The sequence below is a fragment of the Pseudopipra pipra genome, chromosome 1 (assembly GCF_036250125.1).
Source record: "Pseudopipra pipra isolate bDixPip1 chromosome 1, bDixPip1.hap1, whole genome shotgun sequence".
NCBI classification, from domain to species: domain Eukaryota; kingdom Metazoa; phylum Chordata; class Aves; order Passeriformes; family Pipridae; genus Pseudopipra; species Pseudopipra pipra.
This window is the reverse complement of record NC_087549.1, coordinates 89,175,927-89,203,862: the sequence shown is the minus strand read 5'-3', so window position 1 is coordinate 89,203,862 and position 27,936 is coordinate 89,175,927. Positions and strand designations below refer to the sequence as shown.

Below are 27,936 nucleotides of genomic sequence, written 5' to 3'. Positions count from 1 at the left end.
TGTCCTTGTCTTCTCCCTTAGGCAAGTGCTTTTTGACCACTTCCCCTAGTTCACAGCTGGGCAAACACTGCTTTCTTGATGCTTTCCATGCATCAGGACCAGAGGTCCCAGAAAGAACCAGCCCCAAAAAACAAAGGCTTCCCCTCTGAAGAATTCAGTTTCATTTTCTCACTCCCAACACTTAATCAGAGCTCAGTCCACCACCCACACAGAGCTGCTTTTGTATCACATGTACCGTACTGTTGTATTCTGGATACTGTCGGCAAAACTCTTCACTGATTCACCCACGGCTGAGTCAACAGACTCAATTCTGAAAGAAAATCAAGCTCGGCTAGTTTTTCTGTGAAGCATTAGTACTTACTGATGAAACTTGAACAGAGATATTTACCATTAAAAATAAGCCTGAGAATTGCAGTTTTTTACCCAGCACTCGCACCAACAGCATCTTTTACATAAGAAATGATCATCTTCCACCTCCTCTGACCTCTAGATAGTCACATCCAGAGAGTGCATTGCACCTTGTTCCAGATCTGGGTACAGGTCTCTTGAGGTTTGTGCCTCTCCTGCACAACTTCCCACACAGAGTCCCTCATCGCACTCTAGTTCCAATTGAAAACCCTCACAAGGCTGCAAAGGCTCCATCAACGGACACCAGGTGGAGAAGCAATACAGGTTTTAGAATCCTTTTCCATATACCAGCAAGGGTACTGTCAGCCTAACTAATACCCTCTATGACCATTGGAGGACTTGTGAGCATGCAAGACAGCTGGCAGAGATGTACCTTTGTTTTTGCTGGTTGCAGAAAGAATTCAGCTTGAGCAGATGTGCATTCCAGAAGTCCTAAAAAGAGACCCAAAGGAAACCCCCGTTACTTGGGAAGGAGTACCTCGCTAGGCTGATACATAAGAAGTCATACGCACCACTGCATCCTTCTCCATGTTTGCCAAAATTTGAGTTTCCTTCTCAAGACTGGAAAGCTCGTCAACGACAATCTTCTGGAAGGTCTCAAGTTTATTAAGCCTAGCGATGGAGAACAGAAACAAGTTTGACACTTCAACATGCGGTCACACGAGGTGGATGACAACCCCTTCAGCACCAAGCCTAACTTTGGCAGAAGCAAATGTCCCTGATGAACTACATGGGGCAGATTTGACTCCCAAATACTTCTCCCAGCCTCCAGGAAGTTCGGCAGAGATTTCCCAAGCTGAAGACTTCTCTAAGGTCCCTTCCAACCCAAACCATTCTATGATTCTATCTTGACACAATGTCTAATGGATTTTCCTACCACGGATTTGATACATACAGTGTTGTCACAGGATGCCATCAATTTCTCAACCTTAACCAGCAACACCCTTATCCACTTGAGTTTGCCACCATTCCCTTGGCAGTGAGGTAGGACAAATTTGGCACAGCTCTGTCTCCACTATCCTGTGACTCTGGTTGGATCCAGGTTACTTAGTTAGCAACATCAAAACATGGCAGCAGCTCACTGCCATCAACTCTTACCTTCCACCCCAAAACATTAATTTTTTTTCTTTTGGAACTCAAACTTCTCCATGTACCTTAATGGCAAGCAAATTCAACTCACAGAGGTCCTATTGATACTAGGAATTTTTCACTTTAGGAGCTATTATTTCATACTACATTTGCCCTAAATCCTGTAAACTGACTGTGTAGTGGATACAGAGGCCTGATAGACTTAACTACTTCTTAGACTGTGCTTGTATTTCACTTATAACAAATCCACAAATATTAGAATTGATTTTTTTATCTATCTCCTATCTAAGAAATTTGACAACCTGCAAAGCAAAATGGCTTTCTTAAAGCCCAAGCTGGTGAATGCCTGTATAGCCCACTTCTGGCACTTATTTCATGCACATGGAAACAATCTACAGAAATGGGCCTATAACAGATCCCTTTTCTTCTCCCTCACTTCATTAAGTAAATCAGAACCTGGCTTCTTTCTTAAACAATTTAGAAACAGAAACAAAAAAAGTGTAAGAAGAGAATTTTTAAACAGATTTGTGAACACTGATGAGGACCAGAAGATAGTTCAAGGATTGCTTCATCAAATGCTTGTAACTCAAGCTTGCTTTGCATTAATGAATCCATCCACTCTTCTCCTACAGGAAAAATCAGGATCAATCTCAGGAGCTACATTTTTGAAAGTTTTCTTGCAGAAAAACAAAATAAAACAAAAAAAGGGACACACACAAGCTATTTTGCTTTACAAACCATAAGGGCAGTAGCTGACTGTCAGGTTTGCTTTCCCTATCAATTAAAATTTACACAAAATTGAAACTGTTTTCAGCCAGCACCAGACAGCTTACCTGCACTGGTGTATCTGGTTCAGCAGGGCAGACAAGTTTTTCTCCGAAGACCTCAGGGCATTCTGTGTGCTGATCTCCATCCTTTTGTACCGGGCCTAGCCACAGGATGCACCGTTAGGGATGGGCAATGCCCTAGGCCAAAGGCTGTAAGTCTAGTTTGCAAAACCTTTCCCCGGAATGCAAATCCCTCTGTAGGCTGTCATTCAGCTTAGCAGAAAACCATCATAAGTCAAATTTAAACAGCAGTGAGGTGACATATAGGTACTACAAATATGAACTGACTTCATTCAGCCACACTAGTTACACCAACAAGTCTCTGTGTAACTCAGGTAACTTCAGGTCAGGGTCATGTTATCCAGTCAGTGAAGAGGCAAGCTTCACCTATACTTCAACACACTTAACAGCTGCCCAAAACCAGGTCTTTGTTAGCACTATTTCAGGTCAACATTTATACAGGCAGTGTGCATTTTAATCTTAACTGATTTGTAAATGCATCCACCTTCAGCCTTGATTCAAGGATTTAGTACCAAAAAGCTTAGTGTGAATATCTAGCACTAGCTGGAAAGAAAAAAAAAAATAAAAAAACCAAACAAACAAACCACTCACTGTAAGTCTGCTCTGCCACATCTGGTTTGTTCAAAGCTTTTGACCACAAGAAGATTTTCTAATAGGTCAGACACTGTTCTCTCATATTAAACTAGGCTTAATGTCCACATTACTTGTTATAGCTAAATCAACAGTAGCAGTTGATTGCTTGCATCTAAAGTAGGTCTGTACAGTTGAGTGAACCACTAATGGACAGTTCACTACAAACTGTGCAGCTAACACCTCCACATACCATTAATTTCAAAGCATGTCCTTATGGATCTATGCATGTTCTAGTCAATAGGTACAGCCTGTATTGCTTTCCGGTTTTCATCATGAAAAAGTTGTTTGATCTTACATTTCAGTGAAACTGCTCTATGCTCCAAAAGGGAGTTTTTCTATTTTTGATATATGTTCATGAGGAAAATGACCCACAGTTCCAGCATCGGTACACTGTCAGTACACTAGGTTACTTTTCAAAAAGCTTCGATCTCTCCCCTCTGAGGAAAGTATTTAAAGTGCCTAACCAAGTCTGATGTTCCAACCTACATGTAGAGACAAAAAGAAGGAAAAAGCTAATTAAAACTTCCTTTATGTCTTCCCTGTAACATTTCTCAGAATATACAGGTTATGCAGAATACTTCTAAGAGCTTCAGACTAACAAACACTTCAGCCAAAGCCCTGGTCTTGGGCAAAAAAATAATTATCTGATATTTGCACCAACTCCTCTGGAGATAAAAGGTAATTTCACATAATACGATAAATTGCCACACACAGTAAGAGAGCACACATTACCCAGAACAGTTTCTTCAGCTGGTCAACAAAGCTTTCAAATGCAGTAATCACTCCTGAATGACTGAAGTCTTCATGTTGCATCTTGGAAAAAAACACATCATCCACACTATCATCCATTTCCTGACCTAGGAGGAAGTGTATAACCAGTTAGCATCATGCTGGAGGGCTTATTGGAATATAAGCCTTCCTGCTACTGAAGGGTTTGTCATTCATGTAAGCACCAACTTTTGTTATAGAGTTGGAATTTGAGTCTTGTTCTTCTAGAGCTCATAAGCAAGAGGAAAACTGGCCCAAAACTCCACTGAGAAATACTTGTTAGCAGCAAGGAACAAGAGGCACAATAGAGCAACACAAAGAGCAGTATATTTACAGACAGTGAGGCAAAAGCACAACATAAGGGAATTTAAAAAAAAAAAGTCACCACTGTTTTCCTGTCTTCTACTTATTCATTGCAAAGAAAGCCTAATCCCCTTGTGTTTGGAGTTAGCAGTGTTTTGCAGTTACTCTGTCCATTATCTGCATGCTTTTTTTTTTCAGCTCCTGGGTTTTGTTGGGGTTTTTTTGGTTTGTTTTGGGTTTTTTTGTTTTGTTTTGGTTTTTTTTAATAGCTCTAGACAGTCACTATTCAGGAAGACTAGAAAGTGTGGATATCATTGAGCACCTTACTGAGGGGAACCCAAATTTCGTCATTCACACCTCCACATATGGTTCCAATGACAGTGATGCAATATGCACCTTCTGGTAATTTTGGACTTTGGAGAAGTTAGCCTTGCTACAGACACATCTCTTCAAGCTTCCGTATGACTATGATTTCTACTATAACAAAAGAAAAGCTGAAAGCATTTAAACCTTCACTTTAATTGCCAACCTGACTTTACCTTTTTGGATCTCTGCTTCCTCTTCTACTGAATCAAAAATTTTCCTTGGTTTATAGTTAGTGTCAGAAGATGAATGATTTGTCTCCCAGCTGGAAAATTTAAGCTTTTTTATGACAGTGCTTTCTAATGTATCTGGGAAGAGAAGAGAAAATATTTCAGAAAAGACCAGTTCTTCTGCATGAGGTACATGACAGTATCTGCTCAAGCAGAAACCGCCACTGGAATTACCATTGCTTCAGAAAAGCAGGCATCTTCATTTTAGCATCTGAAATCACACTTACAGGACAGGATAAGACTTCACTAGCAAGCATCTTCCCTTGCAAAAGCAGGCAACTAGACTGCCTAGTGTTATGCAGATAACTGGAAAGCTAACATGTCTCCATCTTAAAGATAATTTACTCTCTTGACCTGCTACTCTAACCATAAAAAACCTCTTGTCCATCTTCTTCACACTTCCAACCAAAGCTGGCAATCTGTTTATGTTACTAAGCTAATTCCAGCTTCTCCTCACAAGAAAAAACCAAAACCCAAAACCCAAAACCCAAAACCCATGCATAAACACAATAGAGGGGAAAAATACCTAACCACACTCATAACAGCCACCTTTCTGCAGCTTCACTAGAGTTGCTATACAATAGCTTTTAATCCAGAAAAAACCTTAGGAACATGCTGAGGGAGACTACAGCCTGTATTTTAAGGAAAATTTGCCTAAAAGGAAAAAAACCCATCCCTTTGTCTCACTAATACTTTTCTCAACGTCAGTGAGAGACCTGTTTGACCAGCGATGACTGCAGTCTCCATAGTGCAGAAAGGAAGGTGGTGGGGGCCCAAGACAAGGAGGACAGTCAGAACACAAGAAGCATCCTGAAGCAGATTTTGGGTTCATAAAGAAAGAATTCAAATGCAGTCACAGATCACACTTGAAATTTCTGAACATAAGCCTACTTGTGCCTTCTCATGGCATCAACTCCTGTCCAACTGTTTACTGTACAGTAAACAGTGATAAAAAAAAAATCAAGTCTGCAGCACTTATCTTCCCCCAAAATTAAGCAGATTTGTTGGTGCAGTGACATTGTATTTTGAAACTGCAGGACAGGTAAGAGATATATAGGGAACACAAATATAGCCAGGTCATTAGAAAAGGGACGCTTTTGTTCAGTGACTTGATTCATAGTCACAGCAATAACTTCAAGACAGTCTCTCAAAACTACACCAGTACTGAGAAGATTAGTATGAAAACAATCCATTGCTGCTCAACTTTCTTGAAGTTTGGTTGTTTCCAATCACAAAGAGACTGTGCTGCAATTCTGACTTAGTTTATGCAAATTCAGTTTCATTAAAAAAAATTCCTTAAGTCACCTACCCAAAAAAAAAGCTACAGCAGTAATAAGCATTACCCAAGTCATCATTTACCAAATGCTTATAGCAATGGTCTGTGTCTCTGCTCTTAGGTATAAAGTCAACAACTTTAAGAAAGGCTTGTTCTTTTTAAACTGAAGCTGCAGTGCATTTTCAAACCATTAAAAAGTATGTTCTGTGTGTCTCTTGGGTCACTAGTTTGCAAATCCCCAGCTCTTAATAGTTACACTACAAGTTCCCCTGTGATCAAGAACAGGATTTAGGGATTAGCAATGAATTCAAGCATGTATATAAAATCATAATATACAAAACAGAGAAACAGAACTTAGCAAAAAATTATCTCAAGAAAAGTGCTATTTTGTCTTTGAAAGGAAATAATGCTTTGGCAATGCCCCTTTCTGCTTTTTAACAACCTTCCATGTTATCAAGAATAACAAACCTGAGTCCTTCCGCTTAGTACTTTCTTCTTCTCTAGTCAAATTTCCAGGTGCTTCATGTAACTTCTAAGGAGAGAAAGAAAACAAAGTAAGAAGGTATCCACCCTGCACTGCAGGCAAGCTGTCAGGGACTTGTCTAGTTATAGGAAAAAAAGTGACATGATGCATTGGTTTTAGATGAGAAGTAGCCTGACAGCAGACTGGAAGGAGTTTAAGCACTGCATACTGCACCTGCACAGCCTTCTCCACATCACTGGAATAGCTCCTGGCAGACACACCTGGTGATAGCGAATCCTCTTTGGGCTCTTTTGAGAGCGTTTCATCTGCGTGAGAGATCAGTCAAATGACACAGGCAAGAGAGGCTGAATCCTGCATTGACTAGGAACCTCAATTTAATGACAACAACAACAAAAAAATCTCCACCCTCTAATCTCCACCCTCTTCTTTATCTCTTTACACAGGGAAGAGATGGTGGCTCGAACTCAGTCCAAAGGCTGTTTTCTTCGTGGCTGTCAATTAAGTTCTTTCCTTCACCTCTCACTAGTCCCAGCTAATGTTCTCTCTGCATAAGAGTATCCATGCAAACAATATGCAGCCCTCACAGCCCTTACAAAAAATATGACCAAGTAGAATGCTTATGAAGAAAATGTGAACGCAAACAGCAAAATCAAAAAGAAAAACCAACCCAAAAAGTACAGACCCATATGTATCAAAACAGCTTTTCTAATGCACTGAAGAAGATTAAAATAGAAATACCAGCGTGATCCACTGTAGGTAAATCACCTCCCTTGGTGCTAAATCTGCTTTTTTCCCTTTGCATCTCCTTTTTAATTCTTTTCCTTGATTCTCCCCCCTGAAACAAAACAATGTCTAAGCATTTGTTTTATTTAAACATTACTAAAGAACTAGGGGCTTGGGCTGTTGTTTTAGTTGGTTGGTTTGGTTTTTTATGTACACTAAGGGCAGAGATACACTTGAAATATGCCTAACATACTGATGGCTCTCTAACACTGAAGGAGACCTGTGCCCTGATGTTCAATGTATGCATCACTTTTCCCTTTAGCCACTAGAGCTGTACATTTGATATTTTTAATAAGCAGAATAGAAGCATTATAGTCATGAGAGTAAAGAAAATTTTTCCAGAGGAAAATAAAAGCTTTTAATGCAACTAAGCATTCTGGAGAGATTTTTTCAAAACTTTCTGTATTTCAAATATATTTTGATTGAGATATATTTGATACGTGGCATTTAACAGCTGGGCACTGGAAAAGCCTGACATAGCTCAATTTTATTTTATTTGCTTAATGTATGTCTGGTCCACCAACTCCTCCATTGCTACATAATCCACTGTTAGTTTTCCCAGAGCTATAGTTGAAAGCAGAGAACGATGATGCATGAACCAGGACTTGTGGTGTGAGCACGGGACTTGGAATAAAAGCTCCGAAAATTGCCATCAAAGCAGAGGTGAACGCGAGCTTTCCCAAGGCACTGCACAATACAGGGTAGAAGACAGCATGGGGGCAGAGCCTTGTAGGGCCCAGCTGGGATTTCTGCAGGTATTTAGATAGGCAGCTGTGTCAAGGCAAGTGTCACACCAAGTCCAGTTTTTCACTTGTCAAAGGTAAATATCACTCCAGGACAACATGCTCAGGACTCAGACACAGTTGTTTCTACAAAGTTTCCCATGTTTTCTTAAGACCTCCTCTAGTAGATCAATACAGTCTCAGCAACGCTTAGACAAATCTGTCCATCAGAACATTTGAGAAGAAAGATAGCACCAATTTATTTAATTCTCATTCATTTGTACACATTTTACACATATGTTGTTAAATCTGAGACACCTAAGCATGACACCACCTTACCTTCTTTGACACGTAGTCACTGCCACTACTTGCGGAAGACATTGGAAGCACTGCAAGGAAAAAAGCTTACCTGGTTACAAAGTTAAGTGTGTACTTTACCCTGTTACCTGAGTTAGCCATGATGCTAACCTTTTCAGTTTGGTTTTCTGGGCATTTGCAAGATTAAAAGCCACAAAACTTACAGTAAGCTTCAAAAAACACCCTTTTACTAACAAAGCCCTTTCTCTAACAAAGCCAGATACAATGATGCAAACATACACAACTCACTGCATCCAGAACAGCCAAGAAAAAAGGCAGGCTCTGCATCTTGTCTGATGGTCCCTAAGTCCTAGGCAGGATGTGTGGGCTGACACTGGAGTGAGAACAACTCCCAAGGAAACACAGTAAAAAGGATAATTTCAACCTCAACTTTCTTTTGCTTTTTCATTCCCACTGAATCCAACAGCTACCTGAGAAAGCATCATTCTCCATGAATGGGACAGACACATTCCATCTCATTCAGAGCAATTTGGTTTGCATTTGGAGGTCACAGCAGTAGATGGCCATGGAGCAGGCTGTAGGGGAGGTTTGCTGTTGGGCAGGTCTGAGCAGAGAATGCTATCCGTGATTTGCAAAATCAAATGTGATTATTTCTAAGAGGACAGTTGGTCTATCAGACCAGCTATCTAAGGGAGCAGAGTGCCATGGTCTGCAAACTGTCAGGTTTTTCAAGGTTTACTTTGCCAAGTCAATCATGTTTCTGGGGAGATGAGGAGAGGAAAGTTATAGGGAGGAGGTGTGGTAGCTTTAAAGAGATCTTCTTCCTGTTGTGTTCAAGAGCACCAACACAGCCACCAGCTCGGGACTCAGGGGCCCTTTGCCATCAACACACAGAGTGCTACACCCACACAGATGTTTAAGTGCCAGATTTCCACCCAGATATTTCAACCCCACTCTGGGAAGGGAACCAGAGACCAGCTCAAGCACAAGAGTGCACAATGCACCTCCTCCACAGGGCACCCCTTGCTGCCAGCCTCGAACCTGCTCCCTCCCACTCAGGAGGATCAGGATTTGGCTGAACACTCTCAAACCGTCACCAGCCATTTGCTTTTCTGCAGCACAGCACGGCACATCATGCATAGCTAAATGTCAATAGGGGACTACACTTACCTTTCAATTTACTTCTCACCCTTGTTCTTTTTCGGGTATAGTCAACAGATTTTGGCACCGACTGTATCTGAGAGTCAAGGATCCAGCTCTTTTCACTCTGACCAGAGCTTATATTTTCATTGTTGCTTTCCGAAAAAAGATGTTTCCTGTAACTGGACTAGAGACCCTCTTAAGAGTGAGTTCTGCTTAATCAGCTCACTGAGAAGACCCTCAGCCATTCCCCTTCAACTACTATCAAGTTACTCCATTTCTTCCTCCCCACAGTGCAATATGTAAAGCATTTTAAGCTGTGAAATCTGCCAAAACAGTCACAGTTAGCTGTCAAACCACCAGCATAAAAACACTGAGAGGCAGATGATTGCCCTTTGCCAATATGGGGTTTTTACAGCATCCTCCTTCCTCTTCTTCCCCCCTTTCCCGTGTTTAAAAGTGCTCTTGCAAGAAGGAAAACTTCAGCATGTCTGAGCTGCAGCCAACAGCACATCAGTGGGGCAAAAAAAAAAAAATATAACAGACAATTCGCTCGCTGGCAGTGATGGTGCACCCCGAGTGCTGCTTTCAGTAGCAACAAACAGGCTATTTAGAGGCTACCAGGTTCATATTCCTCCACCTCTGCCCCGGGTAAGGTTTAAACCTCAGCCTCTTTAGGGGTGCAACAGATTTGTACAGATGGACAAACACAGCAATCAAAGGCTCTAGGGATGAAAAAGCACAGAAAACCTACCTGCCTTCTCTCGAGCTTGTTCTTGTTTTTTACTTCATAAGTCCTGCCAAGTAGCACATAAAGACCCAAATTAGACAAGCGAACACTAACGGTAGCACACCACAGAAGGGGCACAGTCAAACAGAAATCACAGGAAGGTTCCTTGAGAGATCAGCACAAGAATCAAACTATTAAAGTGCAGTCAATAGCCAAACTTTTCTTTGCTTGGTTTTTGAAAGTAGCAACTCAGGGATATTTATAAATTAGCATTTTTTTTAAACAGAAATTAACCTACATATTTAGAGGTGCAAGTTCCTGGCAGCTTGCTGTAACTGGGAGGCAGCCAAAGCAAGGCAGGGAGTTTAAGCATTTTTCAAAAATTAAGTCAGCAGTTTACACATACGATCAGAGAAGGATGATATTTAAGAGTTAAAGTCATGTTAAAATCTTATTATAATCAAAGTAGACAGGAGACTCTATTCTTTCCCATAACCTTTATATTCTCAGTTACTATTTGAAAATTAGTACCAATAACATCTACAGATACCGTGGTAGCTAAGCAAGGAACTATGGTATTAGAAAAATCACACAGCCTTTTTGATCCTAACTTAAAAAAGCTTAACAAAAACTGTGAACTCTTTTTCACATAGCAAAAAGTTGATAAATGGTACATGTATGATCCTGTACCTCTGATTTTGTGAAGAAGCTTTCTGACCAAGAATCTTTCCTTTGGCTTCAGCAACCTGAAAAAGAAGAAGATATTTGTCTTTGAGTCCGGCTACCCCATAAAATAATCTACATAATTATATGTATCAAACTCAGGAGTCCAGCATGGAAATTTCACCTTTTAAGGGAGTGGAATTTGTTGATTGAAACAGTGTCCTAAATTATAATAGACAAACACTTGTTGTCTTAAACAGAGTTACTTTCTCCTTTCCCTGCTTTATGAGTAATGCTCATTTTAAGCACTAACGTCATAAGAAACATCATTTTAATCAATAACACCACTGCTAGTAGCACGTGTAAACATAGAACACGGTCCCTGGACAGCCTTGGGACGGGGCTGTTGGGACGCGGGGCAGGATGCCATGGAACAGGGATTTATGCTGACACCCAGTGGCAGTAGCAAGGATCAGGCAATGTCCCGTTTAGAAGAGAAAATTGGGGTGTCCCATTCATCACCCATTGCCACAGAATTAGCAGCAGGTGGCAGTGACATCTCTCACACTAGGAAAGAGGCTGAAAGCCAAAGCGTTTCTGCAGCAGAGCCACCTTGGTGGAAGCCATCAGGAGCACGTTTACACTTCTTCAGAAAACTCACACGGGTCAAAGTTTCAAAGCAAGCAAAGCAACTCATTATTTTTCATTTTTTCAAGGGTCTGCAAAATATAAGTCAAGCAGAACTTCCACAAAAATTTTGTGAGGACTGGCTTTTAACCAGGGATTCCTAATTTGCAAAGCATGGCTTAAAACGGTTTTCAGTCTCTTCTGTCTAGCCTAGAAGCACAAAGCAGATGCTCAGCAATCTGCTTTTGATAATCAGCAAAACACAAAGGAAGGCTGGCCTTCAATCACAGAGATACCCCACGGCCTCACTCAAGCAACAGCTCAGATTTCTGTTGGTGATATCATACATTACCCACCACAAAATTCAAGCAGTGATGAGCATTCTCCCTACTCAAAAAAAAAAAAAAAATCCATTTCCACCACACAAACAAAAAAAGTCTCAGATTCCCAGTTGTCTGTTTTGCTATAACAGTGTGTCCATCCTTACAGCATTTCTGCAGTGAACTATGTCCCCTCCTGCAAGTTACTACTCTGTTAGGTGTTGAGTTGGGACCATAGCTCTTAACAACTTCTGTTCTCAACTTTACCTTTTCATGACTTGAAGAGTCTGAGTTTTCAAAGTCAAAGACTTCCTTCCTGCAAGACAATGACACATATATGGAAGCAACATACAATCATGAAGAATCACCTTATAGAACTTCATTAAGATTATGGGGGTGATAATGTGGTTTGTTTCTGTCCCACTCTCCCACTACAGGCTCAAACACTTTCTGTGACTAAATGGACTGCTTTCACAGCTTCTACAAAAATACTTTCCCCTTTCCTACCTAGTTTTCTTGTTCTCTGTCTTGACTTTCAATCTTTCAATTTTAACTCTTATTTTAAGAGAAATATTCAAAAGATACAAATTAGTCTATCCCTGTTTACATATTGGACATTTTCTCCCCATATCACCAATAAGAGTACACGGTAGGAAGAAATAAGTAATGGAAATATAATATCTGAGGCATTTTTTAAAAAATCCATGTAATTGCCTTTTGAAAATTCCAATATTCGATGTTTGTTCTCTAATTACTTCTCTGTGTACATCTAGATTTTGGTTTCATGTCTTTCAACATTTAAACTTAACTGTACCTTTATTGCTTTCTCCAAATTGTAACTATTTAAAAAAATCCTAGAACTATTGCTCAGCAAACAGTACACCCTTTCTTTATTAGTGAAAGAACGGGAAAACCAAAGAACTGAGCTCCTCGTTAAAGCCTCCCCTCCTGAGGGAAGGACACGCTCGTTTCCAGACGAAACACTAGAGGGAGCAGAATGACCGAACTAAGTAGTTCTTCACCTCTAGCTTCTACAATGCTACTCCTGTTTTAAAACTGGTATTTGTGGCACCAAATTATTTGGTCTTAAAACACAACTTGTAGTCCTGATGAAGTTCTGCATCGAGTTTTCCTATTCTTATGTACAATCAATCAAAAAATTCATCTAAGCCCTCATGGGGTTTTTTTGAGCTAAGAGTCAGTAGGCTGAAGCAGGAAGCCTCAAGGAAGCTCCAGAACAGCAGCAGAGATCCTCACATACAGTTCATTTGCTCTTCCACCCAGCAGAAGGCATTAACTCGAACACAACACTTGGCAGAGACCACAGGAGGAGTAAGGCACGTGTCAGACTTTCAGTGCCACAGATTGCAGTGGCCCCAGACCCTCAAGTGCTTCTGCTCACACTGCCACTAGCTTTGGATGTGAGGAGACAAACAGAGAAAGACTGTCCTGGAACTCTAGCACACATGACGCTGGATATTGGAACGATATCCAAGAAAGCTTATGTATTTGTGAAAGAGGCTGACACTCATAACTCTACTCACTGGAGGATGGGAGGATTATATTTGGGTAAGGAAAAATGGAAAAGCCAATGTGACATAGTGTCACAGAGGTAGAGGGCATTTTTGGCAGAGTAGGGTTAGTTTCTGAAGTGTTCAACACTTTGGGGACCCAAAGGGTCCTATTGAGACAAGTTGTGACCCTTCATAGCCTCCTGCTTGTTTTGCTATCTGTTCTGTTCAGACAGCCCACCCCATGGGGACACCCCCATCCATGAAGGACTAGAAATGGTCTAAAGTCACCTGGTACATCAGTCTCTGCATGGGCTCATACCTGTCTTCAGCCCTTTGCTTGGCCAAACTTCTTTTCCTGTTTCTCTTTTCCCAGGCAACATCCTTTGGAATAAGAGGGAGTTCCAGGAGCTAAAATGACAATACCCAAAGTCATGTTTTTATCCAAGAGGCTGCTAAAAGCAGAGATAAGGTGTGCCAGGAAACTTCCTTCCTCCTACTGCAACTACTATCCAGGTGCAACTGTTGCCTGCAGTTCTTCCCTATCAGAGAGTATATGAACTCCCACAGCTGGGGGGGCCAATAGGGTGAGGTTACAAAAAGTAGTTCAAAAGCTTTGAATTCACTGCAGAGTGGGCAAGTGTTACAAAGCATTTGAACCGGCAGTTAAAAAATTATTAATTTTATTTAAAAATCTAAAACTAGCACTAGACCCGTCATGGGAGGGTCATTAGAGCTCAGACAAAAGTGAATAAACATGTCTGTAGACTTCCAAGGCTTGGTTCCATTCAGCAAGCAAACATTTGCTCTTGCAGACAGCGTGCAAGTCTTGTGACATGTGAGTTTGTCCCACACACAGCCGGTCTGGATGCCCACACACCACTGTACTCCTAGACACAAGCACAACACACTGCTGTGGGGTGGGCATATGTGCTGAATACACTCCAGTGAGCTCGAATTAACTGGTTGGGCCACTCTAGACTGAGGCTTGTAGCTGTTGCCTCTGCAGTTCACTCCTGGTGCTAAACAGCACATCACATCAGGTATGACACTGCATGGACTCAGTACACTGCTCAATGGCATCAGTGGGTCAACCCATCCCAGCTTTCTTCTGCAACTCCACCAGAACATCTCTTCCCTGCCCCATATCTCTTCACTCAGGTGAGCCCCAAGGCAAACATACCTTTGGTGTGTCCTCCTCCCTGGATTCTTCTTCTAGGGGCTTCTCACTGGGGACAAGAGGACACATGAGGGAGCTGTTCATTTAAAGACCAAAAAGTCTGTGAAGTACTAAGGGGAAAAAAAACTTGCACCAATTAGCATCAAAGCAACGGTTTAGTTGTGTAAGGAAGAAAGTCAGTCAGTAACTCTACAGAAGTCCAGCTCCTTAATTACAAGGAATTCTGTCCTCCAAAGCTCTGGAAAAAAAGGTGTTATTGATGCCAAGGAGAATTCAAATTCACATGATCTTTCACAAAAGTCATGTTCCCCATTATGAATAGCTTCATATTTGCTGAGCTCCACTTAATAGCAAAAGCTACACACACAGCTGAAGTTAAACTATTAAGTTAGCTGGGTGATCACCTTGCATTTGGATTAAATCTGTGATGAGAAAAAAGTGACACCAAAGCAGCTGCCAAACTAGTAACTCAGCATCACTGTTCAGCATCTCCAAAGTGCTGTAACTCTAGGCATCCAGCCTTACTATCCAGGCTGAAAAACAGAATCTTTTTCTAATTTAATAAGTGATGGAATAAGCCTCAAAATCATATGCAATAAAACCCCAGGAGAAGGGAACAAAAAAACAAACCCCACACACAAAAAACCCCTTTGCAACTTTTCATCTGCAAGACACTCACCTAGGCTTAGCTTTCATTCCTGGAGATGGAGTTTTGGACTTTTTTGCTGAAGAAGGCAAAGAAACTATAGCTTTAGCCTCTGCACTACTATGAAATCTTTATCTACTTTTGCTGTAAGGCCCACAAAAGCAGGTGCTTCAACATGTCATCTGGGTGACACTGAACTGGATCAGACTTTAGGAACTGAAGCCTGACCTGAGCCTTGGTTAGCATCTTCCAGGTCAGTTTGCTGGCTCACTGTAACCACGGCAACACCAGAGTTCACCATTTTCTGCTCGGAGACATGAAACCATGAACAGAACATACATATGATCAATAAAAAAAAAGTGGGGATTTTTAGAAACAGATTTTCAGTGCCAGTCTGTGACAACAGCTGGATGACACATTCATCATTGTCCACACATAAAAACATTTTAGGCTGCACATAAGTGATATCATAGGTTTCTCACTAAGGGCATCCCATCATCCCCTTACAAGAGGAAGTAAAATTTCTTTTTTTTTCTTTTTAAAGCAGTTTTGCCAAAATTGCAGCTCTGGAGGCATATGTTTGGGCTGACTGGATACAAACCAGTTTTCTTTGAAAGAAGGTTTTAGCCCCACCTATAAAAAAGCAGACTGGAGAAGGGGGAAAAGGGGCACAAGGACCATTCCACCCATACACCAAACACTTACTGCTACTGTGTGTGTTAACTGCTGGCTCTTCTCAGAGGTTAAGTTGTCTGATAAAGTCTCCATGTTTTCAGAATTTGAGGGATCTTTCCTCCTTTGTGCATTAGAAGACTCAGCTATCACTGCAGAACAGCAACCAGTGTGAGAATGCTAGTGCAGTAACTGAACACACTCACTACCTGCCTTTTCCATTATTACACTCATGCATAAGTTGTAACAGTACAACTTACTAAGCACAAACATCTCAAGATCATGTTTAATAGAACAAAACCAAACATCTCCAAATTACCCAGTGCAGAATTGCAATGCTAAAAAAACAGTATCTTGAACCTTCCCCCATGTAAGCCCCTCATACTGTACAAATACATTGAAGTTTATCATCTTATCACTACCTTAACTCCTAAGCTCTGGAAGAGATGGAACAACCGTTTGTGTCTGACTAAAGCAGTGGGATCTTCCACCATCTCTGTTGCCCTTCATTGAATCTCTCCCAGGCACTGCAAAATGTTTCACCACAGATTAACTACCTTCTGCCCTTTGTAATCCTTGATTGTTTCAAGTAGCAGTGCCCACCTTGTACCTCTGTATGCATTACAGCGGACACTGATGAAGGAACTCCTAGCTCACCTGTGCCTCCAGAATCTGGAGGACTACCATTCTAGCTCATTTTAGGTTGTAACTGGAGGAAAATGGGAAGGACTACTGAAGAAGTTAGGGCCTCAGATATTTAGAGCTGGAAGTAGCTCTTTCAAGTATTCACTTGGAAAAACCTTAAATGCACAATAACTTAGATGAAAGTAAAAATTTGTTTTTAATATTGTCACAGAAACAATGCTAAGTATCCTAAGAGCTCTTCAAACTTGATTTGATTCTGAGACAGTGGGTGGTAGCAGTAGAAAGAGCTGTGGGTTCACAGCTTTAGGAGATGTGGAAATATCTGTCAAGCAATTTACACCACGGAGTGATCCACACAAAAAGTAATCACTCTAAAACCTGAAATATAGCCAGTTTTGCAGCAAGAACAAGTCCCAATCTTCAAAGATAAAAGATCACTATAGGGAAAAAAAAAAAAAGCGCCACCTTCCAAATAATTTGATACCAATATTAGTCTGCGAAAACATTTCCTGTTTCAAACCAATTTTGATCACGCACATCTCTTGCCTTTTTTGCTGAAAGTAGCTTTTCATTAAACTGTGGGTCACAGCCGTGGTGGGTTTTTACAGAAGAATTTCAGAGGGGGATAAAAGGAAAGAAAGGAGTTACTTTCTCTTGTTCTTGTACAAGTATAGGCCTTATAGACACTCCTTTGGGTCAGACACCCAAACATGACATCTGTACTTCAGGCTCTGAGCTCCCTTGACATCCATAATATTTGGAACATAATTAAACTCAGCCAAACGATCCTGGAAGAAGACATCTTGCAGATGTTCACTGGCAGCACAGGAAATGACACTATTTGATGATGGAAAACCTAATGTGCCCGATTCAAAGAAATACAAAGCATTGGCTATAGGCTGATGAGAATAAGCAACTAATGGCTATTCCTGGTCCAGCTAAGAGCCTTTGTTTCTGTAAGGTACACAGATACACTTGTAGCTGGAGCACACACAAAGACAGCCCTACAGCACAAGGTATTCATGGCAGCACTGACAATGCCACTTCACACAGCAGCAGGACACCTTCTGCAGAGATGAGCTGCTGCTCATCTTTACCTACAAACAGGGACTACAGGTGAGCATTTCTGCTCCCCCTGTTGCTCTTCCACAACAGCACCAGGCATCTCCAGGGCATCATCCACTCCAGGTGGGGTAAAGGAACTGGAGCACACCACTTTCTAGCACATCACCTTGTCTAGAAGAAACAGAAGCCACTCCCCTGCAGAAAGCTTTGGTAGAGGCTGCCTCACCACATGCACCTCACTGTACAGGGGAGAGCTTGTTAAATGCCAAGGTGCGAGAACTCATCCATCAGAGAACCTGTGCTTTCATGGCCACACCAATGCCACTGTCCCCTTCTGCAGGCAAACTTCCAAAGGCCCCTACACAGCATAGCCAAACCAGAAACCAGGCATTGAGCAAGCAAGAGAGGTGGACAGAAGGATGCATTCCACTGCACTTGCAGATGGAAAAACACTACTGCACACTCTTTGCACATCAGTGGGCAGCCAGCAGCCAAGATGTGCCTTGCAAGGCTGCCTGCCAGATCCAAATCCAGGTCCTGTATCACTGAGTAGTTCCCCTGCCCATGCAATACCAGCAGCACACGGCCCATGGTGCCCAGTCCTCACTCCCTGGGCTAGAGGGACTTAGCATCTGCCACGAGCACCAGTTACTAAGCTCACAAGACAAGGAACAGCAGGAGATTGAGCTTGGGCATTGCTGGTTTGGGGTTTGTTTTTTTGTTTGTTTGTTTGTTTTGGTTTTTTTTCTTTTTTTTCTTTTTTAAATGAGGTTAACTGCAAGCTGTGGACTGCAAGTGAAAACAATAATTTGAAAATTGAGATATTTAAATTTAATGAAATAACACAATAATCAAAAAAAAAAAAATCACCTGTTTCATTCTCCCTGGTTTGCTTCCCAGCATGGACAGACTTCTCTTCAGTCTCATTTATCTGCTGGTGTGAATTAATGTCATGTGAAAGTGATCTTAAAAAAGTAGTCTTTATCTAGTAAAGTCAACTACTTAATAACAAAATTAACAGTTGGTAATTGCCAGCAACAAATAATTGGATGCTAATTGTGTTGATAATTTGGAAAGGTCTTGGCTCCTGCAAGGGCAAATGACAGCCCCCATATCATGGTTATTTACTGTTGCCAAAGGTTTTCTGCAATCTCCATAGTCTGTGGATCAATTACGAGTAAAAAATTAACTGTATTAACATTTGAGAAAAAAAAGTCACACACATCGCCCATGTTTTTACATTGGCTTAGAAAAAAACTTTAGGTTTTAGAAGTACTCTACTCTTCATCTAGAAGTACTAGCTACAAAGTCAATCTAAGATTTGCATCTTGCAGCACACCTATTCTCTCTTCCAGGTTCTTATGTAACAATTTGCTCATCCTGTGCAATGTAACACTTGGAGCTATATGTAAGAGCATGTTTAGACTTCAAGTTACACAATTAAATGCCGTAGGCTTTATTTTCTACTGTAGAAGCTCAGCAAAAGTAATAACACATAAAATCCATTAACAAATCAGTTTAACCTTCCAGCTTCTAAACCATAACTTTGAGTCCTTTGAAACTTCATTACTAAGATGCCTAATTTCTCTTGCAGGCCAAAGCTAAGAGCACCTATACAGAGTGTTATAAATCCACAATAGGAAGACAGATATGTAATAAAGAGGTATGGAAAAAATAAACAAAGATATCACACAAACATAAACCCCAGAAATCTGAATAGTTTTGCCCAGTGCAAAATCTAGTTTAGAAAAAAACCCCAACCCTCATATTAAGAGCTTACCATAAATTTTTCATCACCCAGGACTTTTTTAAGTACACCTAAGATTTCAAACTCAGCACTGAAAACCAGTTTGATTTTTGTTGCTTCTGTTTTGGTAAGAGCAGCAGGTTTCTTCATAAGAATTTTAACAATCTTTTGTCCACCATCCTCTGAGAAAAAAAAAAAAGGCAATTAAATCTGGTTTAGATCAAGACATACTTCTCTCGACCACAAAATAACTGAATAAGTGTCTGGAATTTTTAGAACAGTCTCTTTTACATCTTGCCTATGCATTTCCAGTTACTCTGTTCACTCATTTCTTTCCCATTGATGATCTTGATGATTATGCTGTTCCCTAGGACATCTATAAACCGATACCTTAACCTGTCCTGCTTGGGTAGGGGAGAGTAATTTATTGTGCTCAGTGGGCCCACACACAGTCCAACAAGCAGAGCTAGTGCAAGATGACTATCAAAGGCAAGGAGGGAGGAGAAGACATGGTGGTGCTGAGATTTTAGGCTGACTCCATGTGTCTCACAAACCCATAGCCAGAGAGAAGACAATGTCAGTTGGAAAATCTTACCCTCCAGCCTGTAACTGCTGACAGCTTCTTTTGACAGCCTCACAGAGTCCCAAAGAAAGCCCTTTGAAAACCAAAGCCAACATGTCAGAAGGGCTAAGTGAGTGTCTACAGCCTTAGGCTGAGCCCAAAGCCACCTGGGCCTTGGTGTTACCGTCACCTCGTTACTATCCACATAGAAAGTTACACTCTGGCTGCCAGTGTTGAAGTCAATCCAAAACTCCTCCAGTTTTTCATCTGATGGCTTCTTCACCTGGGGAAGAAGAATGGTACTGTTGTTCCCAGAAATGCCCCACAACTGCTGTATCACTCTCAGTTTTCTTTAACGAGACAAAATTGGAAAGTGTTGCCTTACATATCTGTGTACACATGTGCACATCTTGCAGAAATAAAAGTTCAGATCAACCTGCGAGCTGCCAGTCTACTGCTCACCCAACCATACCCATGTCAGACACAGCTCTGTATCAGCCAAGGGAAAGGCAACACACAAACACCCACATGTTTGTGCCAGGAAGAGGGTATAGGAGTTGTTTCTGAGCAGTTGAAATAATCAGAAACAGTGGAACTGGCTTCCATTTACATGCTGTTGATTCGATATGACAGCCAGGAACGGTGCCACAGTACACGTACTAAAGACCACTAAAGCAATCTGCAGGATCAGCAACTCTGACTTCTCCTACATGGGCATCAGGCTAATCTTGTTTTCCGGCACTCTGAGAACAGCTCTGCTGGAGGAATCAACATTGTCCTGTCCTCCTGTTTCTTTTTAGAGCTCTCCCTTCTGTCATCACCACGAAAAGAAGCGCTGCATCTATCTTTTGGCTGATACAAAAGCAAAGTCAGCAGCTGTAAATTGGCAGCTAAGTGACAAACAAGCAAACTTTTCAACCAGTATAGAAGGTTACACTCTACATTTTAAGAAATTGAGCTCTTCAATGAAAAAGAGGGAGGGGAAAAAAACAATTACCACAAAAATCAACATTTCAGCAGTAGTAACAGTGTAGGGAACGTGTCAGAGCTTTAGGGGCTATTACCTCCTTCGTGTCAGCAAAAGCAGATATGCATGGAAAAGAATACACTCTGAAAGAAAAGCAGACTTCACATGATACATTCAGCATCAGAGCCTGACTTAAATCATCTTATTTTTCATGAGATTAGTATAACAAATCTTATTGTTCAAGAAATAATTAAAATATTTCTAAAAGTAAATTAATATTGGAGAAGCTTAAGAGGCCATAGTATTTTAGTAGTGATGCATTATCTTCATTGATTTTACTTTCAAAAAACCACCATAAAAATGTATAAAATGTCCTTCTTAAGAACAATTTAATTCTTCACATGTGACGTAAATCCTTTTTTTTTCTTTTTAATATCACCCAACTCAAATTACAATCCTGTTTATTCCCCTCTGCAGTAGTGAGGGCACCAGTTTATTCTGTTGGTCCCCAGCTTACCTTCTTTCATTCCCAAGCCTTTCATTCAGCAGGTTAAGAAATTTCCTGCAGTCCTTCAAGACAAATGACATATTATTAAAAAGTCAGGCTGCATTTCCTTTGCAAATACTTATTCTATCGGGCTGTGTGACTTCTACTCCACTTAGAAACTTTTAACTAGTCAGTGTGATGCCAAAGGCCCCTGAGGAAGAAACACTCAAGTTGCTACAAATGGTTGGACCCTATTTACTACCAGTAAGCCTTCAAACATAAACTTATTTATGTTTTATTATTTATTATAATTTTTATTTTACTTTTTTGTAAGTAAAATAACTTAGAAGAGCTATTTTAACAATGTGTCATTATAGAAAAAAACCAAAACACACCATCCACAAATAATTCAATAACTAAGTAACTTTGTGTATTTATAAAGTCAGTTTTGTAGGAACTTCTTACAAGGACATCCTGACTGAACTCAACCAAAACTAGCCCCTATACAGACTTGTCAAGTATGTTGTTTTCAAAATAAGGACCCTCACCGTCTCAAATTCTCTGTCCTTGATCTCTTTGAAAGCTTCAGCAAGATAGTTATCTTCAAACCAGTGGTGAACAAGGTCATCTCTCCATTTTTTTATCATTAACCTACAAAGTGCTTCTGAAAGGCCAACCTGGAGGTCATAATCTACACAATAAACATAAGCACAGGATAAATATCATCCCTCTGGCATAAGACAGTGTTATAGCATTGCCACTCTTGTACTTATATACCACACAGTCATATTCATCATCTAGCTTTGGTTCTACCTAGAGAACTGTGGAGGCTAACAGCCAAGTGTTAGCTCCAGGCATCCTCAGCTCCCCCGACTCAGTGAGGTCAAGTATGGAGTGCTGCAAACCACAACACACACAAGTGCACTGGGAAATTTTCTTGGGGTTCAGGAAGGGGATGAGAGCAAAGACTTATCACTAACTCACTGGGATTAAGTTACATTCCATATATCATGGCAAAACTCTAGAAAGTGTTGTTATTATTAGGAGAAAATGAAAAAGACTTCACTCAAGAGGCTATAAACCTTGTTAACTGAAGTTTGTCCACATCTGGGCAAAGCAATTCAAATTTTTTTTTTTTTAAGACTAACAGCCAGCGTATTTTGTAAACACGTATGTAAAGCTGATCTAATTACTTTTCTACATATATCTGTTTAGCTTGTCTTATTGGTTAACACATTACTAATACCAACCAGAAAAAACTAAGGCATTGCTGCATTTACCAATTTTTTATTAATATTTTCTCAAAGTACTATGTGATTTTCCTCCCTAAAAGTCAACTCTTGACAAATAAATAATTTAAATTACAATTCACCTACAATAAATAAACAGATAAGGTAAAGCTGGAGAAATTAATAAGAATAACCACTAAATATTTCTTACCACCAACCTCCAGAATAGTTTTGGCAAGGTCTTTCCTGAAACAACATAATACCACAAGTTAAAAGTGAAAATAACTAACTCCTATTGGAGGGAAGATGGCATTTAGCTACAGGAGTTGGGAGGAAAAATCACTTACGTGAGTGAGCACATTTCCTCAGACAGAGGGAATTGCTTTCTCTCTTCCCGTGTGACATTGTCGAGTATAGAGTTAAGGGTCCTCAAAGCCTTTCCCCCCGCAAAAGAAGGGGCAGAAAATGAAGGGAAATAATTCAGTATTATTCATTTTTCCCATATTTTCTAATTACACACACTTGTGCGCAAATGTATCTAATTTTCTCCTCTTAGTAGGAATCTTACCTCCAGATGCAGAGTGCAGCAAAGATTTGCTTCTGTCACTAGATGCCCTAGCTCAGGTAAAAATAAATTCAGCAGATCTTTCTTCCCTAGAAAAATATTTTGAAAGGTTACAGCTAGAAATGGGCTGGTCTCCATATAAAAGACAGCTGAAGCAACTACAGTTTGCTGTGTTGGAGTAAAAATATCCCACTTGTAAGTTCATTTTAAAACAAAGCTTCTAACCATCTAATCCTAGACAGAAAGGGAACTGGTAACTTCTATGTAAAAAAAAAAATAAATAAATAAAGCTGCAGATACATTAACTGCTGACCTGGGTAATTATTTTAAGAGGTCTAACCACAAGAGAAAATTAGAATTATTGTCAAAATCAGAGTAAAACAGTAAAGTACTAACCAGAAGATGCTCACACGTACTCTGCTCCCACTAAAATAAGCCACAAGGACAAATAAGCACACATTACCTGGTCCACAGTGTAATGCTTTATTTTTACATGACTTGTGAGACTGGACGTTTGGGCATACAGATACTTTCTGAAAGCACCTACTCCCCTGCCCTAACAGAAAGCCAGCTGCAGCCACAGACAAAATTTTGCTGCTGAAATGAATGAGAGACAGGCAGACATCCCTCTGCCTAGTTCAGAAAGCTGAAGGAGTTACCATGGTTTTCTGTGGAGGTGGTTGTCTTCAGCAAGGAAAGAACTTCTCAAGCCAGTACAAACAGATGTGGTGAGAATAGATCCTCTAGCCTGAACCCCTTTCAGAAGCACCACTTACTCTGATCAAGTGAATTATTTGATGCTGAGCATTTAAGCAAGATACCACAGACGGATTTTTTTTTTTGACTTGTACAAAACAAGGAAGCAAAGAGAAATGGAAAAAGGTTTTGTGCTCTGATGTGAATGTTAATGAAAATTAACTGAAGAGAAATCAGAAGGAGGATTAAAAGAAAAAAAATATTGCAGAGAGGTAGGAAGTGGAAGGGAGAAGAGAAAAGGGACAGAGTTCAAGCAGAATTAAGAAACATGCTCCTGAGACTAAGATACAGGATATCAAGGCATGGAAGGAAAAAAATACTGACCTTCAATACTGCATTTGCAAATCACCTGATGGAAACAGTAAAGGAAGCCTTCATTAACACACTATCACCTAAGAACAGCAGTACTCAAAGTGCCAAGGTGTTTATGCCCCCCCGCCCCCCCCCCCCCCAACAACTCTCAAAGGCTAAATAACATAAAACACTAGTGTACCCACATCAGGAAAAGCAGGAACACCTGACACAGGCATTTCACATATGATGACCCTAATCATACAGGTTGGCATTATGCAGGGAGGGTAAAGATAGCAAAGCACCCACTTTCCCCAGGGATTTCAGCAGCACTTGAGAGTGCAGTGCCCATAGGTTCCCTGGAAAAGCCACATTGTGGCATTCTTCTCTTATTTTATTACACCTACGGGCTTATGTACAAGCACATTTTACGCTTCCACACTACAGTACTATATGTCACAATGTATATCTGAAGGTGTTGAAGTCCCTTGAGAAAAAATAAAAATAAAAGTTAAAAAACCTCCAAACAACAAACAAACAACCCCAAATCCCCACAGAACAAAACACTTCATTCTCCACAACTAAAGCATGTGGAAGAAATGTACTGGGAAGACAAATAGATCAAATTTTGGAAAAAAAAAAAAAATCGGGTATGTCGGTGTGGTTAGCAGAGGAAGAAGGAACTTTGATTCAGCTTAAATATCTTTTATCAGAACTCCTAAAAAGAGTCATAAGTATTGATATGAATTCTGATGCACAAACTGTGTCACAAAAGTGACACAGTTCCAGTAAGCTACAGACAACAAGACTTGGAGGAACAGCTTGGGTAAAACACATTTGCAAGTAAAGTGCAGCTTAATATTACTGACTTGTGGTTTTTAAAGAGAGCTTCAGCACAAAAGCCTTTATTTACAAAATGCATCAGAACTTCTTGAAAATTTTTCTGCAAAAACAAACACTTGGCTTCATGTTAGAAAATCAGAAAACACTGCAGCCCTTTAGCAGCTTCTCCCAGGTTGTGTCAAATCTCAGCCTGATGCCAGCCCAGAGCAGATTCCTGGGCACTCCCCACCAGCACCATCTGGACTGCATCCCAGGCTCACTCCCAGGTCCATGCAACTATTCATTTTTTAACTGGAAATTGTTTGCGAGCAATGGCTTTCCTATCCAATATAGACAACCCTTCTGTTCCCTTAAGGCACATACATACCAATGCAGTGTCAAAGAAGTCTTCAAAAAATTTATTCTCATTTGGGTCGATGAGGATCACAAATGCTCTTGCTCTTTCAAACCAAGATACCAGGTAAAAGTTAAAAGAATTGGTTAAAATCTGGGAAGAGGAGTTAATAATCCTTAAACTATATATGTCTGCAGGAAACTTTACAGACAGTTTTTCACTCTTAAAACTTGAGTTACATACTGTGTCAAAAGCTACATGGTATTAAGGAGCTCAAATTTTGCTAGGAGGACATGAAAAGTGACATTCCCCTCTTCCCTCCCCAACCCTCCTTTTATCCTCCTTTGTTGTCCAAGGCACACACTCTTGTTGTTTAGGCACAGTGCATGCTACTAATGGCATGGTAACTCCTATAGAAATTTCTACAGAACATCAATTCACAGCAAAATAATGTTTTAAAATTTTTTCAAGCTTTTTCAATGTAAATATTTTAATACTTCATGGTTTTAAATATATTGCATAGCCACACGTGGCGAAACAGAAATCTATGCTTCACTGGAGGTACAGAGCTCAGATCAGGGAAACTTCATTAATATATCTCCATACAGGAATTTTGAGTAACTGTATCCCTGAAAAGCATAATTACAAGGCAGGATTACAATATTTTAACTGAGGACTCCTTGGTAGAACTCTGGAAATGGAGAGCATGTGTTAACTGTTCCCTGCTAGCTATGCTAGATCCAGGTATTATTCATCTTCAGCACAAGCGCATTTCTGCTACTACAAGTATTACCAGCTGAAATCAGTATTGTGCCATTCTGCCAGAAGATAAAATGCAACTGCAGATTAAATGCATCTAGTTTGCTACATATCTAAAAAGGGATCTTCATAAAGAGTATGTCAGGTCTTAAAATTATAAAAGCACAAACTGCTCATCAGTTCTATAACTAATACTGTATTTTGCTGGAGCATTTAAAATGCATTTAGAAATTTTACATCATTTCACAAGTGGGACTCATCAAAACTCTGCCTCTCCTTCCACTGTCAGCTTAAAAAAAACCCCAAAACCCACAATCCACTAAGTCAGGTAATAAGTGAAACCATAATATTGGCTGTTGCACCAAAAGCAATGAAAGACAGTAAGTATTTTTTTTCCCCATTGAGCTCATGCAATATATTTTTAAAATATATGTTTCTGCATGGCCAACAAGCCATTCTCTAGTTTTCACTTCCTTGGAGTTCTTTTTCTGATGCAAGCAACTTTAAATCACATTAGTAACTTGCATATAATATTATACTCATCTTTGCTACCAGTCCTTGCTCAATAAACAAACTCTTCCCTTCTTGGAAATCACTTTTAAAGTAGACCTGAATACATTTCAGCAGCAGTGAAACATTCTGGAATTCATTCTTGTCCAGCTCCTACAGAAACACAGGGTGCTGAGCATCATTAGTCTGATACCCTTGGGTGTTTGGATGGTGGAGATTATTTATGATATTTGCCTTTCTCAGTGCTTTGTCTAGCTGGCTAAAAAGAGATTCACTGTATTTCTGGCGAGGCTCTACTTCTCTCTCTTGAAGCAGTTCGCTTATTTTTTCAAATCCTTTCCCCTTAAAGGCATCAGTGAGAAGTGATTCAAGCTGCAGAGGGAAGGGAAGGAAACAACTAGTGAGTTAAATAAATGGGTATTAAAATTGTTGCAGCACTAATTACGAGAAAGTACTTGTAACACTATTTTAAAAGTTGCAGGCTTTTTGTTTACTTGTTTAACTTTATTTGTTTCTCTACTTTTATTTTATTGTTACATCTGAAAGTGAAACATCAGTCAACCTCCAAAAGAGACAGAACCCTTGTAACTGAATAATCTTAAAAGATACTGAATAAGACATTCCTTTGGTGCGCCCAGTTTGTAATTCTTACACGTCTCAAAACTCTTACAATAACTTCTTTCCACTTACTAGGGAAAAGACTAAGGAGTCTGCTGCACTTCCCATATTAAATTAATAAAAATTCTAGGTCATGCCATATCCATTTAAGAAATGCACCTTTAAACATACATATATAACTATTTGTAAGATAAAGCTAAGGATACATTTAAAGGATCCTTACATAGTCTTCTGCTCTGCCTGCCATATTGCCACTCACATCTCTATTCCATTCTTCACTTTTTTCTTCCTTCAAAAAGAAGAGAAAAATACAGGAAAAAAATCCTCTCCTACAAAAACACCCCAAAAACAAACACTTATTCTGTCCAAAAGCTGAAGTCCACTCACTCAACCCCTCTCTCCCCCTCTCTGATTTTCCTTACTTAGTTTCCGAGTTGGAAAACCACCCCACGCATCCAAACGGAAGGTTTCTGGAAGCCGCAGGGGAGCCCCGCGGGCACCGCGGTGTGTCCGTCCGTCCGTCCCTCCGTGCCCGCTCCCCCCCAGCCGCCTCCAGGTTCTCCTGTGCCGGGAGCGGCGCTTACCTGGGCCATGGCGCACGGGAGAAGGTACAGGGGCTGCTTCGCACCCTCCCCACGGCCCTCGCACGACCGTAACTGGCTGCTATCGGATACACCTGAGTTTGGGGTGGAGAGAGGAGCCGTTTTCCGCGGCTTCGAGAGCTCTGAGAACCCAGCACTGGGGGGGGAGGGAGAGGGGGAAGGGGGGGAAAAATGCCACTCTTGCACTCGCACTAAAAAGCCGCAGGTGTGCAGAATCCGGGACGGGTCTCCCGCCCCCAGGG

General features: G+C 40.6%; 1 protein-coding gene across 1 annotated transcript; it reads right to left on the bottom strand.

The window, feature by feature from the left end:
- Positions 1-225: 225 nt before the first annotated feature.
- Positions 226-27,685, bottom strand: SYCP2L (synaptonemal complex protein 2 like). The gene is made up of 35 exons (XM_064672014.1): positions 27,677-27,685; positions 27,316-27,498; positions 26,709-26,846; positions 26,508-26,627; positions 25,239-25,331; positions 24,062-24,086; positions 22,985-23,130; positions 22,764-22,852; positions 22,628-22,662; positions 21,736-21,878; positions 21,218-21,270; positions 20,798-20,843; positions 19,924-20,016; positions 19,767-19,827; positions 19,205-19,353; positions 18,295-18,358; positions 15,742-15,866; positions 15,251-15,349; positions 15,076-15,152; positions 14,400-14,445; positions 13,539-13,600; positions 11,973-12,021; positions 10,786-10,841; positions 10,707-10,715; positions 9,396-9,547; positions 8,247-8,296; positions 7,141-7,237; positions 6,616-6,707; positions 6,387-6,450; positions 4,589-4,720; positions 3,711-3,835; positions 2,331-2,425; positions 921-1,020; positions 782-840; positions 226-310 (listed from the first exon to the last, which is right to left on the bottom strand). Exons 1-35 carry the CDS (start codon positions 27,683-27,685, stop codon positions 226-228), a joined length of 3,021 nt encoding a protein of 1,006 aa, XP_064528084.1.
- Positions 27,686-27,936: the final 251 nt, after the last annotated feature.